At 40.7% G+C, this 27,294-nt stretch overlaps 1 protein-coding gene across 1 annotated transcript; it reads left to right on the plus strand.

Annotated features, from left to right (window-relative positions):
- The first annotated feature begins 7,138 nt into the window (after positions 1 to 7,138).
- Positions 7,139 to 9,551, plus strand: LOC117297108 (neurotrimin-like). Its single transcript, XM_033780243.1, has one exon. The coding sequence runs from the start codon at positions 7,454 to 7,456 to the stop codon at positions 9,296 to 9,298; it is 1,845 nt and encodes a 614-aa protein (XP_033636134.1). The 5' UTR covers positions 7,139 to 7,453; the 3' UTR covers positions 9,299 to 9,551.
- The last annotated feature ends 17,743 nt before the right edge of the window (positions 9,552 to 27,294 follow it).

Consider the following 27,294-nt stretch of genomic DNA (forward strand, 5'->3'; position numbering starts at 1 on the left):
AAAGGTCAGGGTATACTTTTGATATTGTCTAATGCCAGTATCCTCAATATGGGTGTATCCCAACACATGCAAACAATAATCCATCTGTACAAATTGGGCGTAGAATTGGTAATTGAAGTTGCAAAACACAACGAAAAAGAAACCATTGCCCGGAATTATGTGCTTTCGGATGCCTGAGAAAGGCTTCATGCCATTCGCCCTTTCCGTCAAATTGTTGGGTGAAAATGTTTTTGTTTTTTTTCACTTCAAATGGGGATCGTATCTAGCTATATCAACTGCTCTGCAGTGGTCTTTACCAAGTCAGTTTTATTTTATTGTCAAAAACTTTTGTGAGTTGTTACCAAAATTATACCCTTCATCCAAGGTCGTTTCAAAACCATGACTAACCCACACTCTTAAAACGCCTATAATTATGAGAGTTTACTCCAGACCCGGGCTGCGCTGGGTACATTTGACCTGAAATCTGTGGCAAAAAATAATGACCAAGAACAGGGTAAACATTTACCCCTACCCGTTATACAGGACCCATTGGTACTCAGGATATTGGTCACTTCTTTATCGTGTCAATTCTAACACTTTTATAGTGCAAAAGTCATGGTTTCAGTCAAAGTTAACGCTATTTATGGGGAAACCAAACGACATGCTTGGTATGGTACGGTGTAATGGCATCACTTAATTTAGGCAGTGGACACTATTGGTAATTGTCAAAGACTAGCCTTCACAGTTGGTGTATCTCAACATATACATAAAATAACAAACCTGTGAAAATTTGAGCTCAATCGGTCATCGAACTTGCGAGATAATAATGAAAGAAAAAACACCCTTGTCACACGAAGTTCTGTGCGGGTAGATGGTGCGAGACCTCAAGTTCTAAACTTGAGGTCACGAAATCAAATTCGTGGAAAATTGCCTTTTTCTCGAAAACTATAGCACTTCAGAGGGAGCCGTTTCTCACAATGTGTTATACAATCAACCTCTCCCCATTACTCGTCACCAAGAAAGGTTTTATGCTAATAAATATGTTGAGTAATTACCAATAGTGTCTACTGCCTTTAATGAGTAAACTTAAAGCTATAGCAAAGGCTGATGAGCACAAGCTTAGACCTGAGCTTGTTTATCTGTACATTGCAATTTGTGGTTCATTTATTGAAGAACTCCTTTATTTATTTTTTGATGTGACTTTTTAATAACTGGGTGTTTTTGTGTAGCATTTATTGTTCATTTTAAATTACTTGTTTATTGTTAAGCATTGCATGACACTAAAATGAGTATTTAAAGCTAAACAGGAAAATTCAAAGTATGCAGTTTGTAAATGTATTTAATGTAAACAATCATCCAAAGAAGTAATCAAAGATCGTTGCTAGTAACTTTAGAAGAAAACGCAATATATTTTTAAGGACGCTTATTATACTCATAACTCCATGTTCTTAGCTTAAAGCGCAATACGCGGTATGTAAGCTATATCTTTAAATTTGTAATAAACAATATTATTTTAATGAATAATAATTAACGAAAAATTACGTTTGAAAACCTTTACTGTGTCATCGATATATTTTGGCCTTTAGTTCACTTGAAAGATGAGCTCGCACCCCACGGTGAGATCATGGTTGTTACGGTTAAAAAACTTTGGATTTAATTAAAATAAATACATCGTGGACATTGTTGAAAAAAAACATCGAGTTGGAGAATGAACGGCTTCTGACTGATGACACCTGGAACAAAGTTATTGACAAATTAATACACAAGCCACCAATAGCTGGATTCAGTTGGTAGAGCATCGCAGGTTCAACCCGCTTTCATAGCAACGTTCTCTGTTGTTAAACCCACGACGTATTGTAAAGATGATGATAGTCAGTGTTGTTTATAAACCTGCAAATTAAAGGTGGTAAACATGTTTTAGAGAGATCAATTGTTTTTGGATTAATATACCCCCATGTCATTCACTTCATAAACTGCCAATTCATTAACTCATTCACTTAATAAAAATAGCCTACGAAGTGGTCATTAAATTCGACATTGGTGACGTATATAGCGCGGGTGCATGCATGCAGTATGAGGCACCGTACCGTCGCAATAACTTAAAGAGGCACGTACTGCAGTACCCCTTTAAGTTATAATAACGGAAACAGTAATCAAACCAATAAGTAACTCACTATTACTAATCTCCTTTGAGGGGAGTTGGCTGCCAAAACAGCCGATGGGGACCCGACGTTTCGACTAACAAACTCTGCTCGTTCAGGTGACAATACTTCATTTAAATAGCGGCGACGGCAACCCAAACCAGTGATCTAACCTGGTCCCACTTTCCAAAAGCCTGTAAGCAAAACACACACATTGCTAAGCAGACATGTATTGCTTAAAGGGTCTATGTAACTTTTGTCGGACAAAAAACACAATGTCCACAGATTTACACTAAACTACTTACACAGTTTTAAGATAATGATAATAGAAAGCTTCCCTGAAAATATTACGTGGTTAGGTGCTATAGTTTTGGGGAAATGAGTAAAACAATGTCATGAAAATAATTTTCGTCTCATGAGACGAAAATTATTTTAATCATTTACTAACGTATTTTCATGACATTGTTTTACTCATTTCTCAAAAACTACAGCACCTCAGTAAGTAATATTTGAAGGGAAGCTTTCCACTATCATTATCTTCAAACCCTGTAAGTTGAATGTAAATCTATTGACATTTTGAAAGAGTACCCAAATCCTTTAACACAAACGGGGTGTGAATGGTGTCCTACTAAAGTTTTGCTTAGCAAAGAAATAATTGGTCATCAAGCATTCTGCTAAACGGCTTTGGGCAGACAAAGAGTACAGCGTGGCTTCTTAAGTGATGTTCCTAACTCAGTATGTATTGCTTGCGACATCGGTCTCCATAGTCTCCTCTCCATACACCAGTGTCTTTCAGACGTATGCTGTTGAAGTTTCGTCAATTTTAAACATGAGCATCTTGGTAAACACGGACACGGCCGTTAATGTCTGTACGGTGTGGTTTATGCAAACTGTCTCATTAGTATGCCATCATATCCAAAATGATGGTCTATTCAAACTCTGTTTTAATTGTCAATTATAATAAGCATTTAGTTAATTGTTTAAGAACCATCTCAAAATCAAAAAGCTGTCACCGAAATCATGGAGACCTGACCAATCACTACTGCAATGACATGTGAACCACACCCCTTGATGGCTACGTCACATATCCTTTACCAATCACATTGGTGTATGACGAGTCTAGGTTCAACATAATGTAGTTGAATCATTGATAGAATTGTGTCTTTATCCCCGATGCAAATTTAGCTGAAAGGTTAATGGTAGATTCAGGCTGTGTCCAATTAATTTGCTACGGCTATGGCTACGGCTAAGCTATGGCTACGGCTACTGTTACGGCTACGGCTACGGCAACGGCTACGACTTTGGCTGGATTGGGTCGCTGCATCAGAGGCCCCCATACGTGACGTTCCTTAAAGGCAGTGGACACTATTGGTAATTACTCAAAATAATTATCAGCATAACACCTCACTTGGTAACGAGTAATAAGGAGAGGTTGATCGTATAAAACATTGTGAGAAACGGCTCCCTCTGAAGTGACGTAGTTTTTGAGAAAGAAGCAATTTCCCACGAATTTGATTTCGAGACCTCAAGTTTAGAGCTTGAGGTCTCAAAATCAACCATCTAATGCACACAACTTCGTGTGACAAGGGTGTTTTTTCTTTCATAATTATCTCGCAACTTCGACGACCAATATTGAGCTCAAGTTTTTACAGGTTTGTTATTTCATGCATATTGAGATACACCAAGTGAGAAGACTGGTCTTTGACAATTACCAATAGTGTCCACTGTCTTTAACAACACCCTTTTAGACTCGTGATGTAGCCACATCAACAGTTCGGGTACGACATTAAAGCAATTAACTCCAGTCCCATTTTGTTTTGCACAAGAGATAAGAAGTGTCCAAAGTAATGGTGACAAAATAATATCACGAGTTTTCGAATTTTCGTCCAGCCAGGTGTTTCCTTTTCATTCATACCATGGAGGTAGAAATACCTCCAAGTTCATACACAAACGAATGTTGGCATCGAGAGTTCTAAAAAAGTATGCGTACGACAACTGTCACCACACATTAGGCCTGCCCTTTTTCGACAATTTGTAACATGGACCACAATGCAATGCTCAATTCAAAAAGCAATAGTTATTATAGTCACAAAGCAACACAGAGCAGCCTTAAGCCCGGTTCATACTTCCGAATTTGGCGTGAATGTGACGCCGACTACCCTCCTTTCGCAGCGATATTCGCAAGTGAGTTGAACCAAGTTGTTGATGGCACAACCCTCCTTTCGCAGCGATATTCGCAAGTGAGTTGAACCAAGTTGTTGACGTCACAACCCTCCTTTCGCAGAGATATTTGCAAGTGAGTTGAACAAAGTTGCCCGCTGCGAATAATTCGTTGCGAATTTGTGACGTCAACATTCGTATCGCAATCGCATTCGCAGGAAGTATGAACCGGGCAATGATAAGTACATGTTCCTGCCGCTAGATCCAGTAATTTCATTGGATGCAATGATATCAGTTTGATAAACGTGCAGTGACAATGTGCTAGCTGCCCAGACAGTACACCGATCTCAAGACCGCAATATAATTTGACTGTGTATCTCTATGGGTGCGTTCGTTGAGCTTCCCTGGGTCGACCCCGGTGTGTGGCGTTTTTATTTTTCCAGAACGAACGTGGGTGTAATTATCTGCACACGTTCGTCCTGAATAAAAAAAAAAACGCCACACATCGGGGTCGACCCGGGGAGGCTAAACGAACGCACCCAATGTAAAATGACTGATGTCAAATGTAAAACTACGCGCCGGTTTTTGATGCCGGTCTCTTGCGTTATTCACGAGCGTCGAAGTGTGACGTCAGATGTTCAGGCTACCGATGTGCTCGTGAATAATGCCAGAGACCGGCATCAAAAACTGGCGTGTGGTATAACTTGACCTTGATAAGCTTCCCTGGGTCGACCCCGCAGTGCTCACTCGGGTGAGCCCCTGACAAGAGCTAATCGAACGATCACACTCGCCCTCTCGTGGTTACGGCATGCACCTGAGGTCACACCAAGTGACCAACCCACCAACAAGCAGGACACTGGGGTCTGACTCGGGTGAGCCCCGTCAAAGCTATTAGAACGTACCGGGGCAGACCGGGGTCGACCCAGGGAGAACGCACCCAAATATACGCAGTAAAATCCTATTGCGGTTTTGACAGCAGTGACTTTTAGGCATTTATGTCACTGGACGATCATCCAAGGGAATCACTGTGGGTGCATTCGTTTAGCTTCCCCGGGTCACCCCGGTCTGCCCCGGTACGTTCGAATAGCTTTGACTGCTTTGACGGGGCTCACCCGGGTAAGCCCCAAGTGCCCTGCTTGTGGAGTGGGTCACTTGGGGATGACTTGAGTTACATGCCGTCACCACGAGAGGGCGAGCGTGATCGTTCGTTCTGGTCAGGGGCTCACCCGATCGAGTGAGCACCGCGGGGTAGACACAGGGAAGCTAAACGAATGCACCCTGTATAGCGGCAGGGACCTGTCTTTGGGCCCAGGGCGGATAAAGACAGGGGCCAAGTCAACCGAGTTGCGCGCGGGCTGAAGGAACACAGCAGCTGTACACTTGTTTGTAATAACAACTAACATGTGGGGATCAGATTATTATTATTATTTTTTTTTTTTCGTCGAAGTAACGTTTAAATTAAACATCATTGATCCGTTCACAATATAAATGTAGTGGTTTCTTTGTGGGTCAGGGATTTAGAAAACACTGTCACGACAGATGTCTGCAACACCCATTCAAAAAATAAAAATAAATACCACTTGTGCACACAAGTGAACTTAATTATTTGATTATTCTAGCCAATATTATAATGTGTAGATTTTCAAAATGCCCCACTCCTTAGTGTGGGTCCAGGGAAAATGTGTTAATCTGTTCAGAACTTTAGAACAATTGTTGTGTTCCCCTAAACACAATTATTCGAGTACAGCCTTTAGTCGTAGCCGCGAGCACAAATCGAGGCCCCTAAATCACACCTTCCATTCCCCAAAGCGTTACCGCGGTAAGGCTTCTTGGGGAAAAGTTACTCTTTTCTTTAACCGTAGTACGTGTTCGAAGTGTTTTTTTTCTCAAAATGCACAAAACTTCCCAAAGTTGGTGGTGGTAGGCCTACGTACATGTGACCTTATCGGTGATAGGATAGCTATAGCCTACCATCAGCTTTGGGAAGTTTGGTGCATTTTGACCATGATTTTCACGTGACACGTAAGTTTTGATTGTCATGATTATTAAAGCTTTGAGTCATCATCAAACGCGAGACCCTTAAAAGGGATCGAATTCGAAGAAGTTGAAACAAAAACAATGTATGCAAATGCATGGATGTGTAAAATTAAACATTTACCCCCTTGCTTTGCGGAGGGGGGGGGGGGGGCTACTGCATCTTCATCATCTTGCCATTTAACATAACATGAAGGACAGAACCTCGTTGTATTCCAACCTCGATGATCGAAATAAAAGCTGACACTAATCACTAAGGCCACCCCTGGAGGAATGGCGGGTCCTTCCGCACCCTCCAGCCACGAACAGAGCGTTTATTTTACTTGCCTAATCTCGGGGGTGTTGACCTGCTGGTGATTAAGACTAAGAGCATGTCTGCGGTGGGTAGAGTGCTGTAAGGGGAGATATCGCTGGTACGCGTCGTTTTAGTCTTGATGACAAGTCGTTAGTCATTGTCTATGTCTAGTGTCTGCTGCCAGAGCGCTGGCCATTATTTTTACAAGCGCCATGATCAAAACATTATACACACACCCTGCCATGCTTGCCGTACATGCAACGGTCGTATGTAGTTCGTGGCACCACACATTAGTACCCCCCCCCCTCCCCCCTGCAATTGTCCCATAGAGCTATCTGCTTATGAGTGGTCCCCCCGAACGATACAAGGGGTCGCACAACGATTACCGTCTCGATTTCAAGACTAGCGTCGCGTCGATAAGCGGTTTGTAGAACAGATCAACAAAACAGTCGTCGTGTATACGGTACATGTGTCTAGTCTGTGTGTGCGTGAGTCTTCGTACGTGCATTATGTTCTGTGCAGTGATGCAGTTTGGCTTTGGTTGGTTGTTGTAGTGTACATACACATTGCTCTGTTTTGGAAGAGCATGTTGACAAAACATCGGTCAATATTTGTACTAAAACGGATACAATGAGCGCAGTGTCAACCAGTAGAAATAACTACAATAGAAGGGCTTCAAACAAGGGTCTCACTTAAGACCATGTAAACATGGAATCATAAAACTGAATTTTCACCGAGAACTCTGTGCAGTGACTTTCTATTCTGCACTATTTCACCAGTGCATACGTGGAATCGGGAGTGCGTTTTTCTCTGCTGCCCTGCTGTTTTTATCATTAAAACTCTCATGATAATGCAGCGCTTCAATGCTCTATCACCATCGTCTGCAATGGCAGTATGGCTCGTGCTTGTGATCCTCGTCATGTACGGTGAGTTTCATGCTGTCGTCGGTAATGTGATTCGGGAGAACCCGTTGGATTCGAACACCACCCCGGGGTCGACGGTGGTGCTCCGGTGTGCCGTAAACAACGACCCAAACCAGGCACCGTACACCGTGTACTGGTACAGACACAACCCGACTGATGCATACCTTACTAAGGGAACTCAAGTGTTCCATCAGACTCGCACTGGGGGCTTGTGGCAAAGACTCACCGTACAAGGTAACACGGGAACTGGGGAATATTTTCTCGAAGTGCAGAATGTCCAGATGTCGGATGCTGGTGGGTATAGCTGTGTGTATTTCCAAGGGGATACTTATTTAGGGGAATCCAGAATTGCGACTATAACTGTTTATGTTGCCCCAGATGAGGGCTATCCGTTATGTAGTATGGAACCAAGCGGGGTATATCTTGAACCAGGACAGAGTGTCACATTGACTTGTGTATCATCCGGGGGCACTCCTATACCCCGTTTGGACTGGATGAGTTGGCATGAGATACTACCTGGAAGGGTCGAGCAAGACCCCCTACCCAAAGCCACGTATGAACTTCAGTTAACAGAAACGGACAATGGAGCAGTGTTCACGTGTGTTGAAGACACACCCGCTACACCCCAACTCAGGACGTGCAGTTTGAAACCATTCCATCGGCCGACTAACGTTTCTATAACAACCTCACCGGTAAGCAGTGGAGAAGATGCTGTGTTTACCTGCTTCGGCCAAGGCATACCTAAGATAACCAATTACACATGGACAGTTGCCGGTTTAGCTGCCGAAGATTACATCTCGTCATCCGGTGAAAAGGTTTTCATTCGTAAAGACAATGAAGTCTTGAGAATTATCAATGTTAAGGCTGATGACAATGCAACTATTGTTAAGTGCCACGCCAATAACGAGATAAATGAGGAGGGATCTGCAAGTGCTGTGATTCTGATCTCGGAGCTTCTTTTGAGCGGTAAGAACATGAAACCGAGACTTAACGATGGTCAAAAGGATGGAGCTGGTATCAGCGCAGGCATCATCGTTGGCTGCGCCCTCTTTCTTGTGCTCGTAATAATAGGAATAATATTTATCGTGAGAAAGCATCGCTTGAAGAATTCGACTGCCAGTCAGCAAGACACCGAGACTCAAGTGATTGAAAATCAACCCCTCCGAGTTGATCCGACTGATGAGGAAAATCCTGCTATAGTCGCCAAGTTGCAGTCGAACCAGAGACCAGTCACAATCTGCCTTACCCCCAGAGATGCCATAGTGGAGCATATACGAGAATCGGAGGAGTCAGGTGGACAACCCATCCGACCGACTGACGACTCGGGCTCGCGCGTCACTGTCGTCGGTCGTTTATCGTGTGCAGGGATGACACATGACTTTGGTGACATTGGAGTGATGTATTCGAAACCTATCAAGGACAAGAAGAAGGAACCTGAGCAGCTGTCGTCGGACAATCCCAAAGATAAACCAGAAACCGAGGAAGAGTCTAAACCTAAAACAAAACCTAAAACTGCCCTCAGGCCTAAACCCAAGATTCTCCCTAAACCAGTCATCTCAGCCCCCATGCCCATCCAACCTTCGGAAGAACCTAAGACCCCAAATGATACCCAAGATGATTATTCGGATGAGGATATGGATGGGGAGAACATTTATGAGAACATGTGTCATCGACCGGACATTACTATGGACCTAGGGGAGGAGATGGAACCATACCTAAGGTCAAAGTTCACCAACTGGAGTGGGGGTCAGGCAAAGTTGCTCTAATCATCTATAATAATATACATTGTGATAATTGCAATATCTAATCATTTTTTGTTGTATGATGATAATGTAACATTTTATAGGCGTTTTTAACTCTGGTTTTGACAACCATCCATTCCATCCAGAAGTTTTGTTATTATAAATAAAGAGTGCTAAAAAAATATTGGGTGAATATATGACACAACATGGAGTAAAATATTATACACATAATGAATGTTTATGAGTGCAATGGTGCGAATATGTTCATGAGTTGAAAGATGGAATGTTCTATTCAACGAGGCGGAGCCGAGTTGAATGGAACATTCCAGCTTTCAACGAATGAACACATTCGCACCATTGCACGAATGAAAAACATTCATTATTTGTTTTATATAACATCCAAGTAGAACTTTGTCATTTTGATTGAAAGAAACAACTTTCAAAACAAACAATTTCAACTGTAGAAGCCGAATGCTAGTAATTTTACTATGCCTTCTTGCAGTAACACACCTGCTGCGTTACCAAAGACACGCGCACGCAGTGATGTTTTCACTCAGCTTTTTCGTTCCATCCGAAAAGTACCATTGCACGCTGGCAGCGTGCCAGCGTGCAATGGTACTTTTCGGATGGAACGAAAAAGCACGGCGAGTGACTCAGCGTGCAATGGTACTTTTATTTGCTATCACGTGACGGACAATCCTCCAATCAAATGGCAAGGATCTGCTTGGGTGTTATATAAAATCACATGTTGATTTGACGAGGCAAAGTGGTGTGAAATGGAACATTTTAGATTTCAACGTGTGATCATATTCTGCTATATTGTATAAACAAAATAATGTCATCCTATATTTTATCCTCGACTTCACACAGGGATACATTCTTGTTATTTGATATTGTTCGTATCATTAATTATTTACTTCAACAATAAATAATTCAAAGTAAAGACATTACATAGCTATAATGAGCTGTATTTGGCTAAGCGTGTTCGGCGTTAATCTGTCTAACCATAACCATACACGTGCAAGCATTCGCAGCTAACACTGTGTATCGCAATTGAAAATAGATACTCAATGTGAAATCTGTTACAGCAAAGAAGCGAAGCGTCCTATATTCATCATTATAGGACTCTACTGTTTCGAAGTTTGTAGTCCGAAACAGTTTAGAGGCCTACATGGTGAAATAAAGTATGCCCTGTGACGCGTGTTCCACTATTAAATCGATTGATAAGGATGTATTTGTGCGGTAGGCCTTACACACTGCATTTAAAACAAAATATCGTACTTGAATATGTTGTGTTGAATAGTTGGTAAACATCTTATTACTCAATACTCAGTGTAACACTCATTTTGATATACTGTCCAGTGTTTATCAACCATTCAACATCTAAGCTCAAGTTTTGAAAAGTTTTTACGTTATTTGTTGTTGGGGGAAATCCAAGTGAAATGGTCATGCAGGTAACCTATTACATGGGCAAACAGCAATCTGAAAAGCAAAAAGCAATTAATAATGTTGAAAGCCTATGGGCATACAATACAGAAAGGCCACACAAGCCCTTGGTCTCGTTTCCCCCGGTCTTTGCCAGGGGGTCACTACCACTGTGGTCCACTGCAACAGTTCCCAAAGATTTTCCACTGGAAGTGCACTTTGCCAAATGCAAATGACCTTGCCCTCTGCAAGTTGAAATTCCAGGCCTAGTGCCAATGTTCGGGTATCTGTCAAGTGAACAGATAATTTATTCTGATGTTAAATGCATTATGATGATGTAAACACAAACAAAACGTAGTGTTTGACTTGTAGCTTTTTCATCCATGAAGGATTGGAGGGAATGGACCCACAAATAGTACATTTTATTGGACTTGCCCTATAGATGATGTGACCTGTGACGTCACATGTTTACAAAAGAGCCATAGAGCATGGACTTCCTGCAGGCACGATTTGTACAGCAGCCTAATGGAAGAAAACATAAAATCATCTTATATTTTATGGAGATTGCACTGTCTAATTATTATCAACTGTTAATATGATGAAAGGGGGCACATCTCACCACTTGTCCAGCTTTACTTTCATACTTTCAAATTATGACACAAAATGTCATTTTTCCCATATGACCAGTGTAATATCTTGCCTGCCAGAATACTCAAAGAACGTACAAGGTCACACTTATTGTAAACATAGTTCGCATGGTCTATAGTGATGCTGTACTCTGTAGGCATACAGCATGGATACAATTAGGTGCAGTATAAACATTATGCATCGGGCCAAATATACTGTGGGGAAGTGCCTATATTATTGCAATTTCAAGTTGGAGGCTGTACAATTGCCACATGTGAAAGTTACAAGTCGATAGGCCTACTTGTTGAGAAAACAACAACAAACTGTCATGTCTCTGTCAACAATATTGTCGACCCCATAGACATGCGGCCGGGTGACCAACATTCACATCTCCAACTGCAGTTTTCATAAACGGACACCACAGTTAGTAATTTGATTCTCAAAAACCTGCTCTCTCTGTTTGTAAATACTACTAATAATAATAAACATTGTTTGAAATTCTTACATCCCTGTTTTTATTTAATGGGGGTAGAAATAACTGTGCAGGATGCTAATTGCTTACCACCATTCTCATCTAAAAAAAAAAAAGTTTGAGATAGGAGTCACCGATTCGAATCAGACCACCAGACACTGCCTTTAAGACTAGATGCACTATGCTTTGCAGTTCCGCAGTGTGCCAAAACTTCCGTGTACATGTACTATACCATACGTACACACCTGGGGACGAACTTTAATTTAAAGCTAAAGTCTGGTCTAACTGTTTCTGTTCACGTGTGTAATTTGAATTTACAATTATTATAGTGTCTGTTATAAATCTGTGATGGAGTTACTTGTAAAAAATGACAAATAGCACGCCCCCTCATGTTAAATTCCACACTTTGTGTATTAACAAGTAGGCCTTTTGTTGGTTAAACACATGTTTTGCAATGACCTTGTGTTTTGTGTAGTATGCACAATACACTTGTTGTGCTGTGACAGTCAGACCAGTGTATAAAAGTCACATGCCTTTATTATGTGTGTTTTCATCACACTAGCATTAGCCAGTATTAAGCGTTCTATTGTTCTTCTTTGAACAGAGGGCCCATTTATATCCAGTTCAATTGTAAGCCTGTACATAAACCGCAAATCCGTTGTACCATTATTCAACCCACTTAACTCATGGTGTAACAACCAAACTTAAAAGCAGATAAACCATTGGTGTTTTTCTTCGCAACATTGCCACAATAAGTCATCATAACAGTTGCATGCCTGATTAAATTAATTCACTCTATGCAAGTATGCATGGATGCCTACCAACATAATGTATACGATGACATACATGTGATAATTTTGGCTCAATTGATCATCGAAGTTGCAAGAAAATAATGACAGAAAAAAAAAGAAAAAAAACTTGTTGTTTTCAGACGGAGAAATGTGTGCTTTCAGATGCAGGTTCAAATGTTTGGGTGAAGAATTACAAATGGTGAAGAATTACACATTTTCTCTGAAACTACATAATGATTAATATTAACTTCAAATGTACTCGTTTTTAACAATGTTTTATTAAGTTATGCTCTTTACCAAGTAAATGTGTATGGCAATTTGTTCAGATTGTTGGCTAATTTAGGTATACCCTACCTTTAATATCGGTGACAATAGCGTTCAAATGTGTGCCTACTTTCCCCATTTAACAAAAATGAAATGTGGAATTGCTGCATGAACACACATATTGACGAAGGTGCAAAACTCAGTTGTATATACTTGTTGTACATAAGAATGTTAGCATGGAGCTACACTGTATATTTTGATTATCCAAAACGGAAGCCACCACTGAAGGGGGGAGGGGGGGGGGGGGCACTGGAATGTAGCTTAACCTTTTAAGCGATGCTAATGAGAAACACAAATCACATTATTACCAAAATAGTGAGATGGGTACTTCTGCTTATTAAATATTTCGTTCCGTGGGGCTTTCATATTTTTAGGAAACTATTATTTTGTCTGCTAAAATTTACAAGTTTTTACACTATTTTTACGGCAGTGATTGTGTGCTTAAACGTGTTTTTAAAGTCATTTATTTCGTTCAAAGCGAACTGTTCAAATTGGTACATCGCCAATTGGTTTCTTCAGATGTTGAACAATTTATTTCGTACATTGATATTTTGTCAAGTAGAAACGGTGTAGGCCTATACCGACAATTCAAATAATGTATTGGAATGATTTTTCTGTAAATTAATAGCCAGCAGTGACCAGTGCCCAGAACGTTGTGAATTTCAACGGATGCATTTAGCGGTCTTTTGGTAACATTTTTTCTTTAGTTTGAATATTTATAGATTAACATAATTATTATAACTATGATACAGCTCATACATTTTTTGTCAATGATTATGACACTTAAGTTAAAGTTATAAACAAGTAGTCGCAGTTTGACAAAATATCGCATGTAATAACCGAATAGTGTTTCAGCCTGTGTATTACTATTTGCCATGCATGTGAAACAAAATAATCTAGAAAACTAAAAAATACTGTAAGCATACTAACTTAAGTGCTTACACTTTGTATGGTAACGGGTAACCGCTTGACTTAAATTCCGATGCGCCAAGCCTTAACACTAACAGCAGATGCGGTTACCAGCCAAATTTAGTGAACATTGGGTGTCTGGCAAAGACATTTGTTAGTAGTTTGTTCTGCTATCCACATTAACGAAACTTGGTCATAGGCCAATTTCAAAGAGATGTTAAGCAAAAGAGGAACTGACCAAACAAATTAAACCAAGTAGAGTGAAGTTACCAGCCAAACTACCACTAACTTAACTATAACTACCACGTCAAATGTACAATTTGTGACTGGTATTCTGCTTAGCAGAGATGTGTCAAGCAGTATTTTCTGATTGATGGCAGCTTTTTGAAATTGGGCCCAGGGAGAACGGGAATGTTTTCTTCCTCTCTTTGTTTTTCCAAATGTCACGTGAACGGGGAGGAAATATCAGGTGATGTCTTGCCGAGCTACACAATAAACATGTACCTTGGCACAGGGAGTGTTGAAATAACAAATGATTGCTCAAAATCCGGTGCTTTCAATGTACATAAACACACAATGATAGCTGTACCTATAGTCGTATACATGATGTTGCAGAATTTGACGTAACAGTATCACGCAATGTTTCTGTTCTCTCTTTGTTTTCTGTTTATTTTGAATAACACGTGATAGAAAAAGTATCACATGTTTGCTGTTTTCACCAGGGGCGCGCCCTGGGAGTGTTGACACAACAATGCAGGGTTGGCCCTCAACTTGTTCAGTGACGACCAAGTAGGCCCATGACTCTTCTTTTGGTCCGTATTTCTTTTATCTGGCAACCGGACCACTGTTGGAAGAGAACATTGCAATGAATGCTTGACATTCGTAACTATTTCAATACAGTGACCCAAAGCACATTATAAACATATAGGATGTCTATTTGTTGTAGGTCTGCTATAATATTGATATTGCAACGTTTAATTTAATGAGTGTATTACTGCGAGGCAATCATAATTAACCAGTTTATCATTCTTTGTTTCAATGGTGCTATTTAATAATGATTATTATTATGACAATATTATATATTAAACGGTTTCACTATACGTTGGAATAATCGAACATTATGTTGACCCTGAGTGGTGTTTCTTTTGTTGAATAGTTATTGTATTTCCTAAAAAAATAATAACTCTGTTATAGAGACCACGACCACTTTTGATAAAAGTGAGTCATGCAGAAATGCTCTTGTTGAAGCATGTGCATAAACAACATACGATACTCAGGATTGCAAAACGACATTGGTGTAATGAGATTGTGGTTTGTGCGTTTGATGATAGAATCATGCAATTTGGCACACATTCAGACTTTTCAGTGATAAAGAGAATTGGGTCAAACGGCCATTGCCTATTTGTAAATTGAAACAAGTAGGCCTATAGCAAGCAATGGCAACCATTACAGGAACACGTTGCCTTGGATGATCGGACGAGTTGGTCTATAACAAGCGTTTGTAACCGATTGTTATAAAATGCATTATTGGTAGAAAGTTGTTTTAAAAGTAGAATACAATGATCCACACAAATTTGTCTCGAAATATTGTGTGGTTTTCCTTTTACTGTACGACCTAACACGGTCGGCCATTTATGTGAGTCAACAATTATTTCACTCCTAGCCGACGAGGAATGCAAACCGTGCATTTTCGGGGCATGTTTGTGTGGATTATTGTATTCTACTTTTACAACATATTTCTAGCCATGCATTTTATAACAATTGGTTACAAACGCATTTCAAGACCAACTCGACCGATCCAAGGCAACGTGTTCATTTAAATTTGAAACTTCCCAACTTGCTTGTTAGGGCCTTGTCACACGAGACACCTTTTCCAGGCAACTTGGAGGCAACCAACCGCAGTGCATGCTACGAGACCACATTGATAGCACATGAGTAATTTTCTTTGAAATGTCCTATGATACCCAAACAAGTATGTGAGCATTAAAATGTGAATGCATTTTTTCTTCTTTGAGATTGCGTGGATCTGGTTGCCTGTAAATTGCCCCGTGTGACATGACCCTTACTCTCCCTATACGGGTTGTTTCAGGGCCGAGTCACAGTGATAACGAAAACGATAACGATCACGACGCAGAGAAAACGCATTCATTGGTTGAATTGTTCCACGCAGAATACGCACACGCCCATTCAACCAATGGAATGCGTTGTCTTTGCGTCGTTATCGTTATCGTTCTCGTTGTCGCTGCAGTGTGACTCGGCCGTTACACATAAAACATCGACGATGGCTAAACGATACAGCAAAGGGCGATCAAGACCCGAATGGGCGATCAAAGGGGGGTCACCAAATCCAATCACCGTATCATTAATTGTCCCGAAAATTGTGCACATCGACAATTCTCACATGGTCTATGTCTCTGTGGCTCACTTGAAGTTCACAACAATGTTACAAAATAATTGCCCCTTATCGTCCTTCCCGCACTTATGCTTAGTTTCCCGCCCGACAGGAAAGTCTGCGTTAGACCGTTTTTGTCTCTGTAATCACAAATCCTGTATTGTGTAACTCGACCCCCCCCCCCCCCCCAACACCCCAACCTCGCGGCCAATGTTTCTTTTCTTTCCTTCGTTTCTGATTTTGTTTCTTACTAGTTGTGTTTAAAAACTTCCTCTCTCCTGACCAAGCAAAGGTTAAAGGAACTGTACATACATCAATGTTGTTTTTGGAAGAGGTTATTCAACTCTGGAGGTACCTACCAGCCTAGTTCAATACCAGAGTAAGGTGAAACTTCCTTCCGCCATTGTTCATTTGACCTTATCATTGTATGACCATCGTGAGTTTCTACCGAGGCTGGAAGGAAAACACTTGTCACTTTGTGTTTTTATGTAATTACAGACACTGGACACTATTGGTAATTGTCAAAGACCAGTCTTTTCACAGTTGGTGTATCTCAACATATGCATAAAACAACAAACCTGTGAAAATTTAAGCTCAATCGGTCGTCGAAGTTGCGAGATATTAATGTAAGAAAAAAAAAACACCCCTGTCGCACCAAATCAAGCATCAGAAAGCACACAACTCTGTGTGGTTTCAGATGCTTGATTTCGAGACCTCAAATTCTAAATCTGAGGTCTCGAAATCAAATTCGTGGAAAATCGATTCTTTCTCCAAAACTGCATTACTGCAGAGGAAGCCATTTCTCACAATGCTTTATAATATCAACCTCTCCCCATTACTCGTTGCCACGAAAGGTTTTACGCTAATACTTATACTGCCTTTAACTTCATGTTAGCGTGACACAGGTGCAGTATTTTGTTCTTTTTTTTTCTTACAGAAACGCCGTCAATATTTCCTTGTTTTGTTTAAAGGTTCTACAACCTATACAAGATAATGTGAAGTCCGTATAGTAACAAATGTGTTTTAATTAACTGTGGGGATTGGGAGGTGTGTGTGGGTGTGTGTGTGTGTGGGGGGGGGGGGGGGGTCGTCAAGTTTATCATAAGTTGTCATGCAACTAGTTTTAATGATAAGTGATATTTCAATTGAATTCTTCAGCTGGTTCACATTTACACGTCTAGTGTTGCAGATCCTGACCCGATTTTTAAGTGAAGGAAATTCCTCATTGTTTCGAATTATTGTGGCGGAAGTCCTTTATGGTGGTTTCGAGACAAACCTTGGTGTGAACCCTTAGGGATGGGTTGAGTTTTTGTGTATCGATATCGTGTTTGGTTGGTTTTGGTTGTTAGGTCGAATTTGCTTTGTCAAAGTACTAAATGAAATCTTTCAAAAGTTGATTTGATTGTGTAAATTTTTTTTTTTTCTCAGAACCACTTTATATACCTACTAAATGTAATGTAAATAAGAGACGATACTTAGAACAATCCAAGCTATTTCAAGCTTGAAGTCTGGACTAACATTCGTACCATGTATATGCCGATCATGTATTGGCCAATAGTATGCCGACTCATAAGCTCAGGGGTCTATAAGCCGATTGTCTGTAAAAGGCGTATGGTGGACTCTTGTGGGTGAGGCGCAATAGGGGTTAATTTTCAAGAAATGTATTAAACAACACTATAATTACAACCATGCAGGTAAAAGTTGTATACACGTTCCTTTAATTTTCGAACAATGATGTGTCACTGTACAAGGCTAGGCTATGTGATTGTTGTATCTAGACTCTCCATCTAGACTCTGAACTCTCCATCCAGACGTTCGGCATTGGGTTTTTTTGTGTGTTTTTTGCAAAAAGAAAGTGTGTCATATACCAAAACCGAGACTCACATTAGCCGCGCAAAATGTCAGTGCAAAATGTTGTTTTGGTTTTGGGCTTCTTAGCCTTAACAACACATACAAAGTAACAGCTTAGACTGAATTAAAACATGGTTAATAAGAACGAATATTATCCGAGACGCCAACAAGGAAATTGACAGACAGCCAGCTGAAATCCTCAATAGTTTAAGGTGCGGCTGTGAATTTTAGTAACGTTTAATTATGCCGATGTAGTTAGACTTCTAGGCACATCTAACCCAGTGGGCACACAACGTTATTTCAACGTTGGATATTGGTTGATTTGGCGTCGCAAATCCAACTATTATTCAACGTTACTTCAACGTCGGGGTATGACGTTGTTTCAACGTTATTTCAACGTATTTTGCCCGCTGGGAAGCTTCCAGTGTGCTTGTTGGGTAAACAGTTAAACCCGTCGCAAGCAAAAGAACATTGAGCCTTCCGCGTCAACAGAGGTGACGCGGGTACCAATCGCTTTTCCAGCCGCATCCTTCACAAACGCACACCACGAAAATTTAGAACAGACAACTCGCCTCTTTTGAAGTTTGCCCATATCCAACGAAGAATTACAGACCCATGCTTGAGGTGGGGGGGGGGGGGGGTGTTCTTTCCACACAGACTGTGGCACTGCAATGAGAAGCAAGTGTTTCTGCAGCCTGTATTAAGTGTATTGCAGTTGATTTATCTTCAAGATGTATGTTAAAATAATCACCGTGTGTAGCTACTATTCCCCACGGGAATGTTATTACAAAGGGCAAGGATGTGTGTCTAGCTATGACTATGCTATTTTGAGGTGTAACCATTGTTTACCCATAGAGGTAGAAATGTTTAACCTTTATCAATGGTTTAGCCTTCGGGTTACGAATCTTAAACATGGACAAGTAAGAACCATCATGCCTTACTTGTTTCATAGAGCAGGGGTCCTGTTCACCCCTTGGTTTTGAAAACTTGTTTGCTATTTATTAAGTAAGAAATGTTTGCAGTGATACCATGTGAACTCTGTGCTGGTGAGTGGAGGCTCCGAGAAGAGCTGGTTTATATACTCCTCTACGTGTCGCTCAGTGTGATGTGACCGTCTTCTGGAGAAAGTAACTTACAATCTAAACATCATCATGTTTTAAAGTGGCAAATGGTTTGTTTAATGGTTCACTGGTTTGTTTATGAACAATTAAAACATTGTTTTGCGTATTGTTTGTAACGATTTATATCTTTAAGAAATATATAAGGTTGTTTGGGGTGACTCCGCCTACCCCTTTTGTGACGTCAATCGAGGCAGACTTTGCCTCGATCGAACATCAAACACACGTGCATGCAAGTACATGCAAGTCCTAGTCGTGGGTTTGCACGTTTCGAAAACAAGTTTGTTTTATTACATTTTCCCGACAATGCCGACCAGTTGTATTGATGATGCAACGAAACAACTCAAGATGGGGTCAGTTTTCAAAGTGGTCTGGTCCGACGTCTTTTCCAGCGCTGTGCAGCAAAGACTTCGAGCCGTGCTTCGAGAATTCGGAATACATCACACGACTTGAAGAGAAAAGTTGTATTCAAGTCTAAAACATGACGCCATCCCAACAATTTGTCCAGCTATAGTGGGAAGTCGAAGAAGGTACCTAAAAGACGTGACGAACCTAAGTGCGTGCAGTCTGCTCCATGACCGTAGTTCTGTACGTATACATCATACCGACAAGGTATTCAGACGTAATGTCGGGGCCAGACTACACATTAAATTTCTCTTCAAATATCGCGCCTCGATTGACGTCACGAACAGCGCCCTCTCGGGCTTACTTTTAAAATGTGTAATTAAAATGGAAACTAATTGTTCGTTAATTGTTTTTATGTATATTCCCATCATCAAAACAAAAGCTTTACTTCGACAAAATACCACTTCCAGGTGACTTTCACTATATTATGGTTTATTTAAGAGTAAGTTTCGAAAACAAACAGTAAAGGATAACAGTTTAAAGTATGTATCTCAATATTGTCACTCGGGTTGAATTTAGTTGCTTTCAAGTTAGTATACTTCTGCACGCACGTGACGTCACATAGAAGCATGTTGGTACCGTTAAATAAGATAGTGACCTTGATCCAGTCGGGCCAATTCTAGAGAATGAAGTTTGAACTGAAATTGGGTAGTAAAATAGCAATTGGGCACCTTGCCCCCAAACCGCACAATGTCTGCCCGTTTGCACCAAGCACTGATTTAATCGTAAACTAGATGCACAATTTGAGAAAACACACTCGCAGTGGAGACATATTCGCTCTTAGATGTGCACAACTTGTGCCCGTCCCTTTTACTTTAAGACAGTGAACACTATTGGTAATTGTAAAAGCCTAGTCTTCACAGTTGGTGTATCTCAATATATGCACAAAATAACAAACCTGTGAAAATTTGAGCTCAATCGGTCATCGAACTTGTGAGATAATAATGCAATAAAAAAAAACACCCTTGTCACACGAAGTTGTTTGCGTTTAGATGGTTGATTTCGATACCTCAAGTTCTAAACATGAGGTCTCGAAATCAAATTCGTGGAAAATAACTTCTTTCTCGAAAACTATGGCACTTCAGAGGGAGCCGTTTCTCACAATGTTGTATACCATCAACCTCCTCCCCATTACTCGTCCCCAAGAGAGGTTTTATGCTAATAAATATTTTGAGTAATTACCAATAGTGTCCACTGCCTTTAAATTGATCTTGTGCCTGGATCTTGTGCCTGGTACATCTAGGCTTATTTTGGACATGCACATGTATTGCTTATCCAAGGGACAGGTTGACCCATACGCGCATTATTTGTGTACTAGAGCGGAGTATGGCTGTCTGATCCACGGTCTCTTGGAACCATGTGCTTTACTACTATCACTCAAGATGTCTGTTTCTTTCATTAGTGAGACTGGGGTCATCATGGTAGTCGGGGATTACTGTTCACGACCCCCCCCCCCCCCTACAGACCTGCCGTCGCTGATGCACTTGGGGCCTGCCAAGGGTGATTAATGTTCTGCTTTATTGATAGGTAGTCATTCATATCATAAACAAATTAATTATCTATAAGTCATGATAAATTCTCCCTTCGTTTGACATATATTTAATTTTCTTACCCCCGCCCCCCAAAAAAAAAAAGTCGATTATCGTCGACCAGATACAACGAATTAAAACTGTATTTATTATTGATTGGCATTTAAAGGGCAAATTATTATTATGGATGCTTTGTGTAACAGGCCCAAATGGTTTGCCCAAACTTATTTTTGTTACTAGCCTGCAGGACCATTCAGCGTTTCATTTTGCAGTCATTCTAGGAATTTCCAACGCTGAACTGGTCAGTAAGATTACATCATTCTGCCACCCGTAAAAGCTAACTTACGGCATGGAATTTTGTATCAGTAAGTTTCTAGTTAATTTAATAAGAAATATGCATTGCATGGTCATCGTGGTGATCACTGGAAAAACAAAAAACAGTGTTCCTAAACTACTAAACATCTGAACTACTCAGCGTCAATGAACATTTTATTATATCAGATTTGTCTTACTAATTGAGTGGCGACTGCAAAAGCAACTATTTTATACTTCGTATTGAGCTACAAGGAAACGAAATGTTTAGTTACGTCCCTGTTAATATACAGCCAGTGAAGCAAACCATGAAGGTAGCAACCTCCACTAACAAACACATGAACTGTAGTTTCTCTTCCGTTTCCTAGTTTCACTTCAGACGCCCAGTTTCTGTTTCGCCATGCGGTGCTGGACGACGCACTGAACCATTGGCAAAAATTCTCAAGAAAATCACCCTAAAAACCAGTTCATTGCTCCATGATTAAATACACTATACAGTTATTTACTAGAAGGTGAAATATTGATACTACAAAACAGTCTGTGCAGTAATATTAATGATATGCATGACTGTTTAGAGCAGGCAATAATGTCGTAAACAGCTGATGGTACACACGGACCACCATTAACATCATCGTCACAGCATGGAGTAAGATCATAGCGTGCATAGGCACTATCTTCTCATTGAGGAAGGAATATCCATAAAGATAAAATAGGGACCATGAAGACAACATCTTACATATTCATGACGATCGTGTTTAGAGCAATACTATTTATTTACTCGGTGTCGCGGCATAATATGTGTTAAGGAAGATGGGCCCTATTTCACAGTGCTGCTAAGAGGACAATGATTGCTGAACAATTTTCTTCTAGTCACAAATTGCACATGTTACATGGTACTTTGGCAATCTGATTCTGGTAAGCATAATAATTGTTTGTGCTTAAGCAGCTGTACGACATTTGGCCCTGTTCACAACGTGACCCCCGTAACAACAGCCGTTTCGGCAAATTCTGGAAAACATTGCATGTTTTGATCCCCAGAAGTGGCCTATAATATTATACGCTTTTAACAGTATAGTTGCTCGATGAGAGAACATTATGCGACTGCGAGTGCGGACATAGCAAATAGAGGTCGAAAGGTTTTGTTTTTTCCCAAAACGTTTAAGGTTTTTTTGCGCGTGACCTTCGCTCACCTCATCTCGAGTGGGGGGGGGGGTGGGGCTGAGACGTCAAGAAGGGGAATCGAGACTTGGAGTCTCGCAAATGGAGCGCCTAGAAAGAAACAACAATCTCTTTACATGATGCATATTTTTGATTGACCATAATGATTTATAACGGTCTAAAAAACATGTGCTCTACATCGAGTTACATTTCTTAAACTGGTGGACCAAACCAACAACTTTTAAACGGTAGGCCAGGAAGGCGTGTACTTTAACCCCCTTATAATGACACTTTGTACGATGCAATTAAATTGAATGAATAATATGCCACACATAATACAAACATGATGAGACCTCTGTTTTGACGTCATCACACCGCCGTCTTACATAGAAGAGAGGTAATAAAAGCCGATGAAATGAGAAAGTTCAGGTGGGACGCTAGACTTGGCTACACCGACTAGACTCGTTTAAAGGCAGTGGACACTATTGGTAATTGTCAAAGACTAGCCTTCACAGTTGGTGTATCTCAACATATGCATACAATAACAAACCTGTGCAAATTTGAGCTCAATTGGTCATCGAGCTTGCGAGATAATAATGAAAGAAAAAACAGCCTTCCAAACGAAGTTGTGTGCGTTTAGATGGTTGATTTCGAGACCTCATGTTCTAAATCTGAGGTCTCGGAATCAAATTCGTGGAAAATTACTTCTTTCTCGAAAACTATGGCACTTCAGAGGGAGCCGTTTCTCACAATGTTGTATACCATCAAACTCTCCCCATTACTCGTCACCAAGAAAGGTTTTATGCTGATAATTATTTTGAGTAATTACCAATAGTGTCCACTGCCTTTAACCAGAAACCATAATGACAGGGAGAGTTACTTTATCGAGCTTTCTGTGTAATCGAAGTTCAACATTTCAAAAGTGAAGTTTAACATACCAATGTGATTTCTATTAAAAAAAGGGCGCCGACGGAAAACCCACAACCATTTATCGAAATCCCCCCCCCCCCCCCGCACACACACGCACACACCCCGACGATAGTTTCCGATACTGCGGTGTGCAATTCGTTTGAGCGCAGGGGGACATTGCAATAATTTATCATATCCACACGTACATACAAATGGGTACGTTTGGGGTTCATGTTGTTACCCGACGTCATACTATGTGACTCACACTTAAGCCCCTGGACCTGGACAAATCTGAAAATAAACCCAATTTTTGTTCTTCAATTGAAATTTAACCCTTGCATATGACGTCAGAAGAAGCAAACATCGCCCTCACTCACTGCTGAGGAAACATTATCTCTGGCCGGCATCATTTCTGTGCATGATTCCATACTCATTCCTTTTCGTTATTACTCACACGTTAAATAAAATCATGTTTAGATAAAGGGAATCAATGTGCGGTGGGGAGGTTTTCAACTATACCCCCAACGAGGCCTGGTTCTTGATAATTTTACCGAGAGGAAGTCGAGGTAATTATCAATAACCAGGCCTCGGCGGGTTTAAACCACTATTTAAAAACCGATTCAACACACTTTGATTCCCATGCATAAATACCTTTCGGTCAAAAGCATCAACACTTTTGGTCAACAAATTAAACAAATACAAAAATTCTAACTGCTCGATGATTTCTTTCAACACAACACCCCTCCAGCCATAGACCTTTTCGCAAATACTGGGGCGCGCGCGTAAAGCTTGGAATTAGGTGCATTGTGGTCTAGCTGGTACCCAAATTTGATCCATATCTATCCCACAATGCACCTCATTCAACAGTCTGCGCTTGCGCATTGGTATTTGCGATAAGGTCTATAAAATGGTAAGGCCCTCCTCCGCCCTCGGGTAAACAACTCCTTATAAGAATAAGGGAATGCTGTGTGCGTCGCGCGTATTGCGTGATGTGGCGTGATGTGGCACAACTGTCCCGGCCTTGATCTCGACCAGTAGGAATGAAGAAACTGTCCTATAGAGCTTATGCATTGACGTCATCCAGCGGCCATCTTAGTGGAAAAACGGTGACGAAACAATCGAAACGCACCGATTTATACGCGCGGCGCACAGGATTGGCCAATGAACAACCTCCTTTTGACCTCTAGGTGAGGGCGCCCTACTGAAATGACGTCATGTGCATAAGGTCTATAAGCAAGGTGCAAGCTCGCGTGTCACGCCCATGTTTCAACACTCTTTTACTGGTCATAAACAATGTTTATACACGCACCAACGTGACGCGCTCTCCACAAAATAATATGAATAGCGAAACTGGTTGAGGTATTTATGAATTTGTTTTTGCCCCAACAACCATCAGTAGTGCTGTGATTTTCAATCAACACTTTGGAAAATTTGATAATCGTTGGGATTGCTCGAGTGATAATTAGTGCAACCATTAAAGGAGCGTGGCTCCATGATGTTGGTTATGACCGATGTATAGAGCGAGTATATTCCATTTTTTTATAGGGAAAAAACATCCATTATAGAACCTCCGAGATATAATTGTTGATAGTGATGTGAAAACAGTTTCCCTCCTCGGTCTTAGTAATACCATGTCCTAGTAGAGTACATGACAAAGCGAAGGAGCCTATGATGAGTTGTAAACACGTCACAAGTAATTCACAATATTGTACTCCCTCTTAAAGAATGTGGGTACTTTTTCAAAATGTCCATAACTTTACAATAAACTTACAGGGTTTGAAGATAATGATAGTGGAAAGCTTCCCTTCAAATATTACTTACTGAGGTGTTTTAGTTTTTGAGAAATGAGTAAAACAATGTCATGAAAATACCTTTGTAAATGATTAAAATAATGTTCGTCTCATGAGACGAAAATTATATTCATGACATTGTTTAACTCATTTCCCAAAAACTACAGCACCTCAGCACGTAATATTTTCGAAGCTTTCCACTATCATTATCTTCAAACTGTGTAAGTTTAGTTTAAATCTGTGGACATTGTGTTTTTTTGTCCTACAAAAGTTACATAGACCCTTTAAACGGATTTCCTCTGGTCCGAATTTTGTTGAAGCCCTTTTCACATCGGATCAATTTATCAAGAGTTCCTTGTTGATTGTGTGTATGGTTGCGAACTGTAATAAAAACGCACGTGCAAAAGGACAACCATAATTGTTTTGTCGAAGGTCCTTTTGGAAACAGCAATTGACCTCTCTCTTATATTACGTTTAATAACTACCTCCAGATAATTTAGACACAATCTTTAGAAGGGGTGTTTACTAGTCAAAACCGAGAGACAAGAGCCATTATAATTTGTTTATGATCAACCTTGATTTTGAAGAGGAAATATTAATCATTTTAAATCGATATGGAGCGGCAATATTAATATGCATTATAACTGCGATAATCGTTCTTCTCCTTAAAGGTTTACCAGTGATCGCATCACTTGAAAAACTACGTTGTTGCTGGATGGACTGGATAGTTTGTAAAGCTACGTTGTTGCTGGATGGACTGGAGAGTTTGTAAAGCTACGTTGTTGGTGGATGGACTGGAGAGTTTGTAAAGCTACGTTGTTACTGGATGGACTGGAGAGTTTGCAGGCAGCTTGTACCTGTACAGATAAAGGGAGAATTATTCAACAACTGTTTATCCGTCAGACGCATACATAGTAACTTCTGATACTTTACTTCAAGTTTTAACAATGATATCCCCATTTAATTATTGCGAGATGATTATTTTGATGTTCAGCATCTTACGGGTTCTCCAAGCCGCATGTCCTTCTGGCTGGTTGACTTGGCAAGACTCCTGCTACATCTTACTGCCTCAGAAGATGAATTGGTTCGATGCTAAGAAGGCTTGTGACCGGCCCGGAGTCAGTGTCGTTTTCCCAAACTCGATGGAAGAACAAATCTTCGTATGGCAAGAAATTGGTACACGGATGAAAACAACAGGCGCCAGTACGGATGATCTACAGCTGTGGATCAACTGCTACAGATACGACAACGAGCGTTTCAATTGCTCGAGTTATGAGGGAACTTCAAGTTTCAGCAATTGGAAGGACGGCGAACCAACCAACGGTCTCAATGACGACTGCGTCAGAATGGCAGGTAACGCAGGGGGCAAATGGGCAGACGGTGTGTGTCATGTCGATTATTTCGTCGCTTGTGAAATGTCGGCTCTTGCGTACGGGTGCGGTCGGTCAAGCCGCCATTACAATGACGTACATAAGAAGTGTCTGCTCAACCATCGGATCAAGAGCTATTCGGTCAAGGAGTCCATTGGGTGTGGTCTGGCGTGCTGGGCGGAGCCTCTCTGCCGCTCCTTCAATCTCTGGAAGCAAACTGATAACAAGACGAGCTGCCAGCTCAACCATGCCAGTCGTAAGGAGGTTAACGTCATTGATATCAGGTACGAGGAGAACTGCTACTTCTATGAGCTTTAAGGTGTTCAGATTATCGCGCCGCATCACGTCTTGAAACAATTTCAATCCTGACTCGACGTCACCAGCCTGTACTCTGAGTCGTAATAATGTTAAGATATTCGCGACGCATCACATATTGGAACTATGTCAAACGGGACTCAATGCGTATCGTACATACGGAACTGTGATCAAGTGTCTTAGGCATAATCCTTGAATTTTAGGATTGTTCTCGTGCGTGACGTGGACCTCCAAACTTTCAACCATTGAGACAGTATTTTGTTTGTTCAGTTCTAATTCGATGTAAAACAATATGTAAATTAATTGAGAGATATTGTGATTGA

This window comes from Asterias rubens, chromosome 11 (genome assembly GCF_902459465.1).
Source record: "Asterias rubens chromosome 11, eAstRub1.3, whole genome shotgun sequence".
NCBI classification, from domain to species: Eukaryota; Metazoa; Echinodermata; class Asteroidea; order Forcipulatida; family Asteriidae; genus Asterias; species Asterias rubens.

What these genes read in the sequence shown, in the direction of transcription:
- LOC117297108 (XM_033780243.1), top strand. Translation starts at nt 7,454, where the DNA reads ATGATAATGCAGCGCTTCAATGCTCTATCACCATCGTCTGCAATGGCA.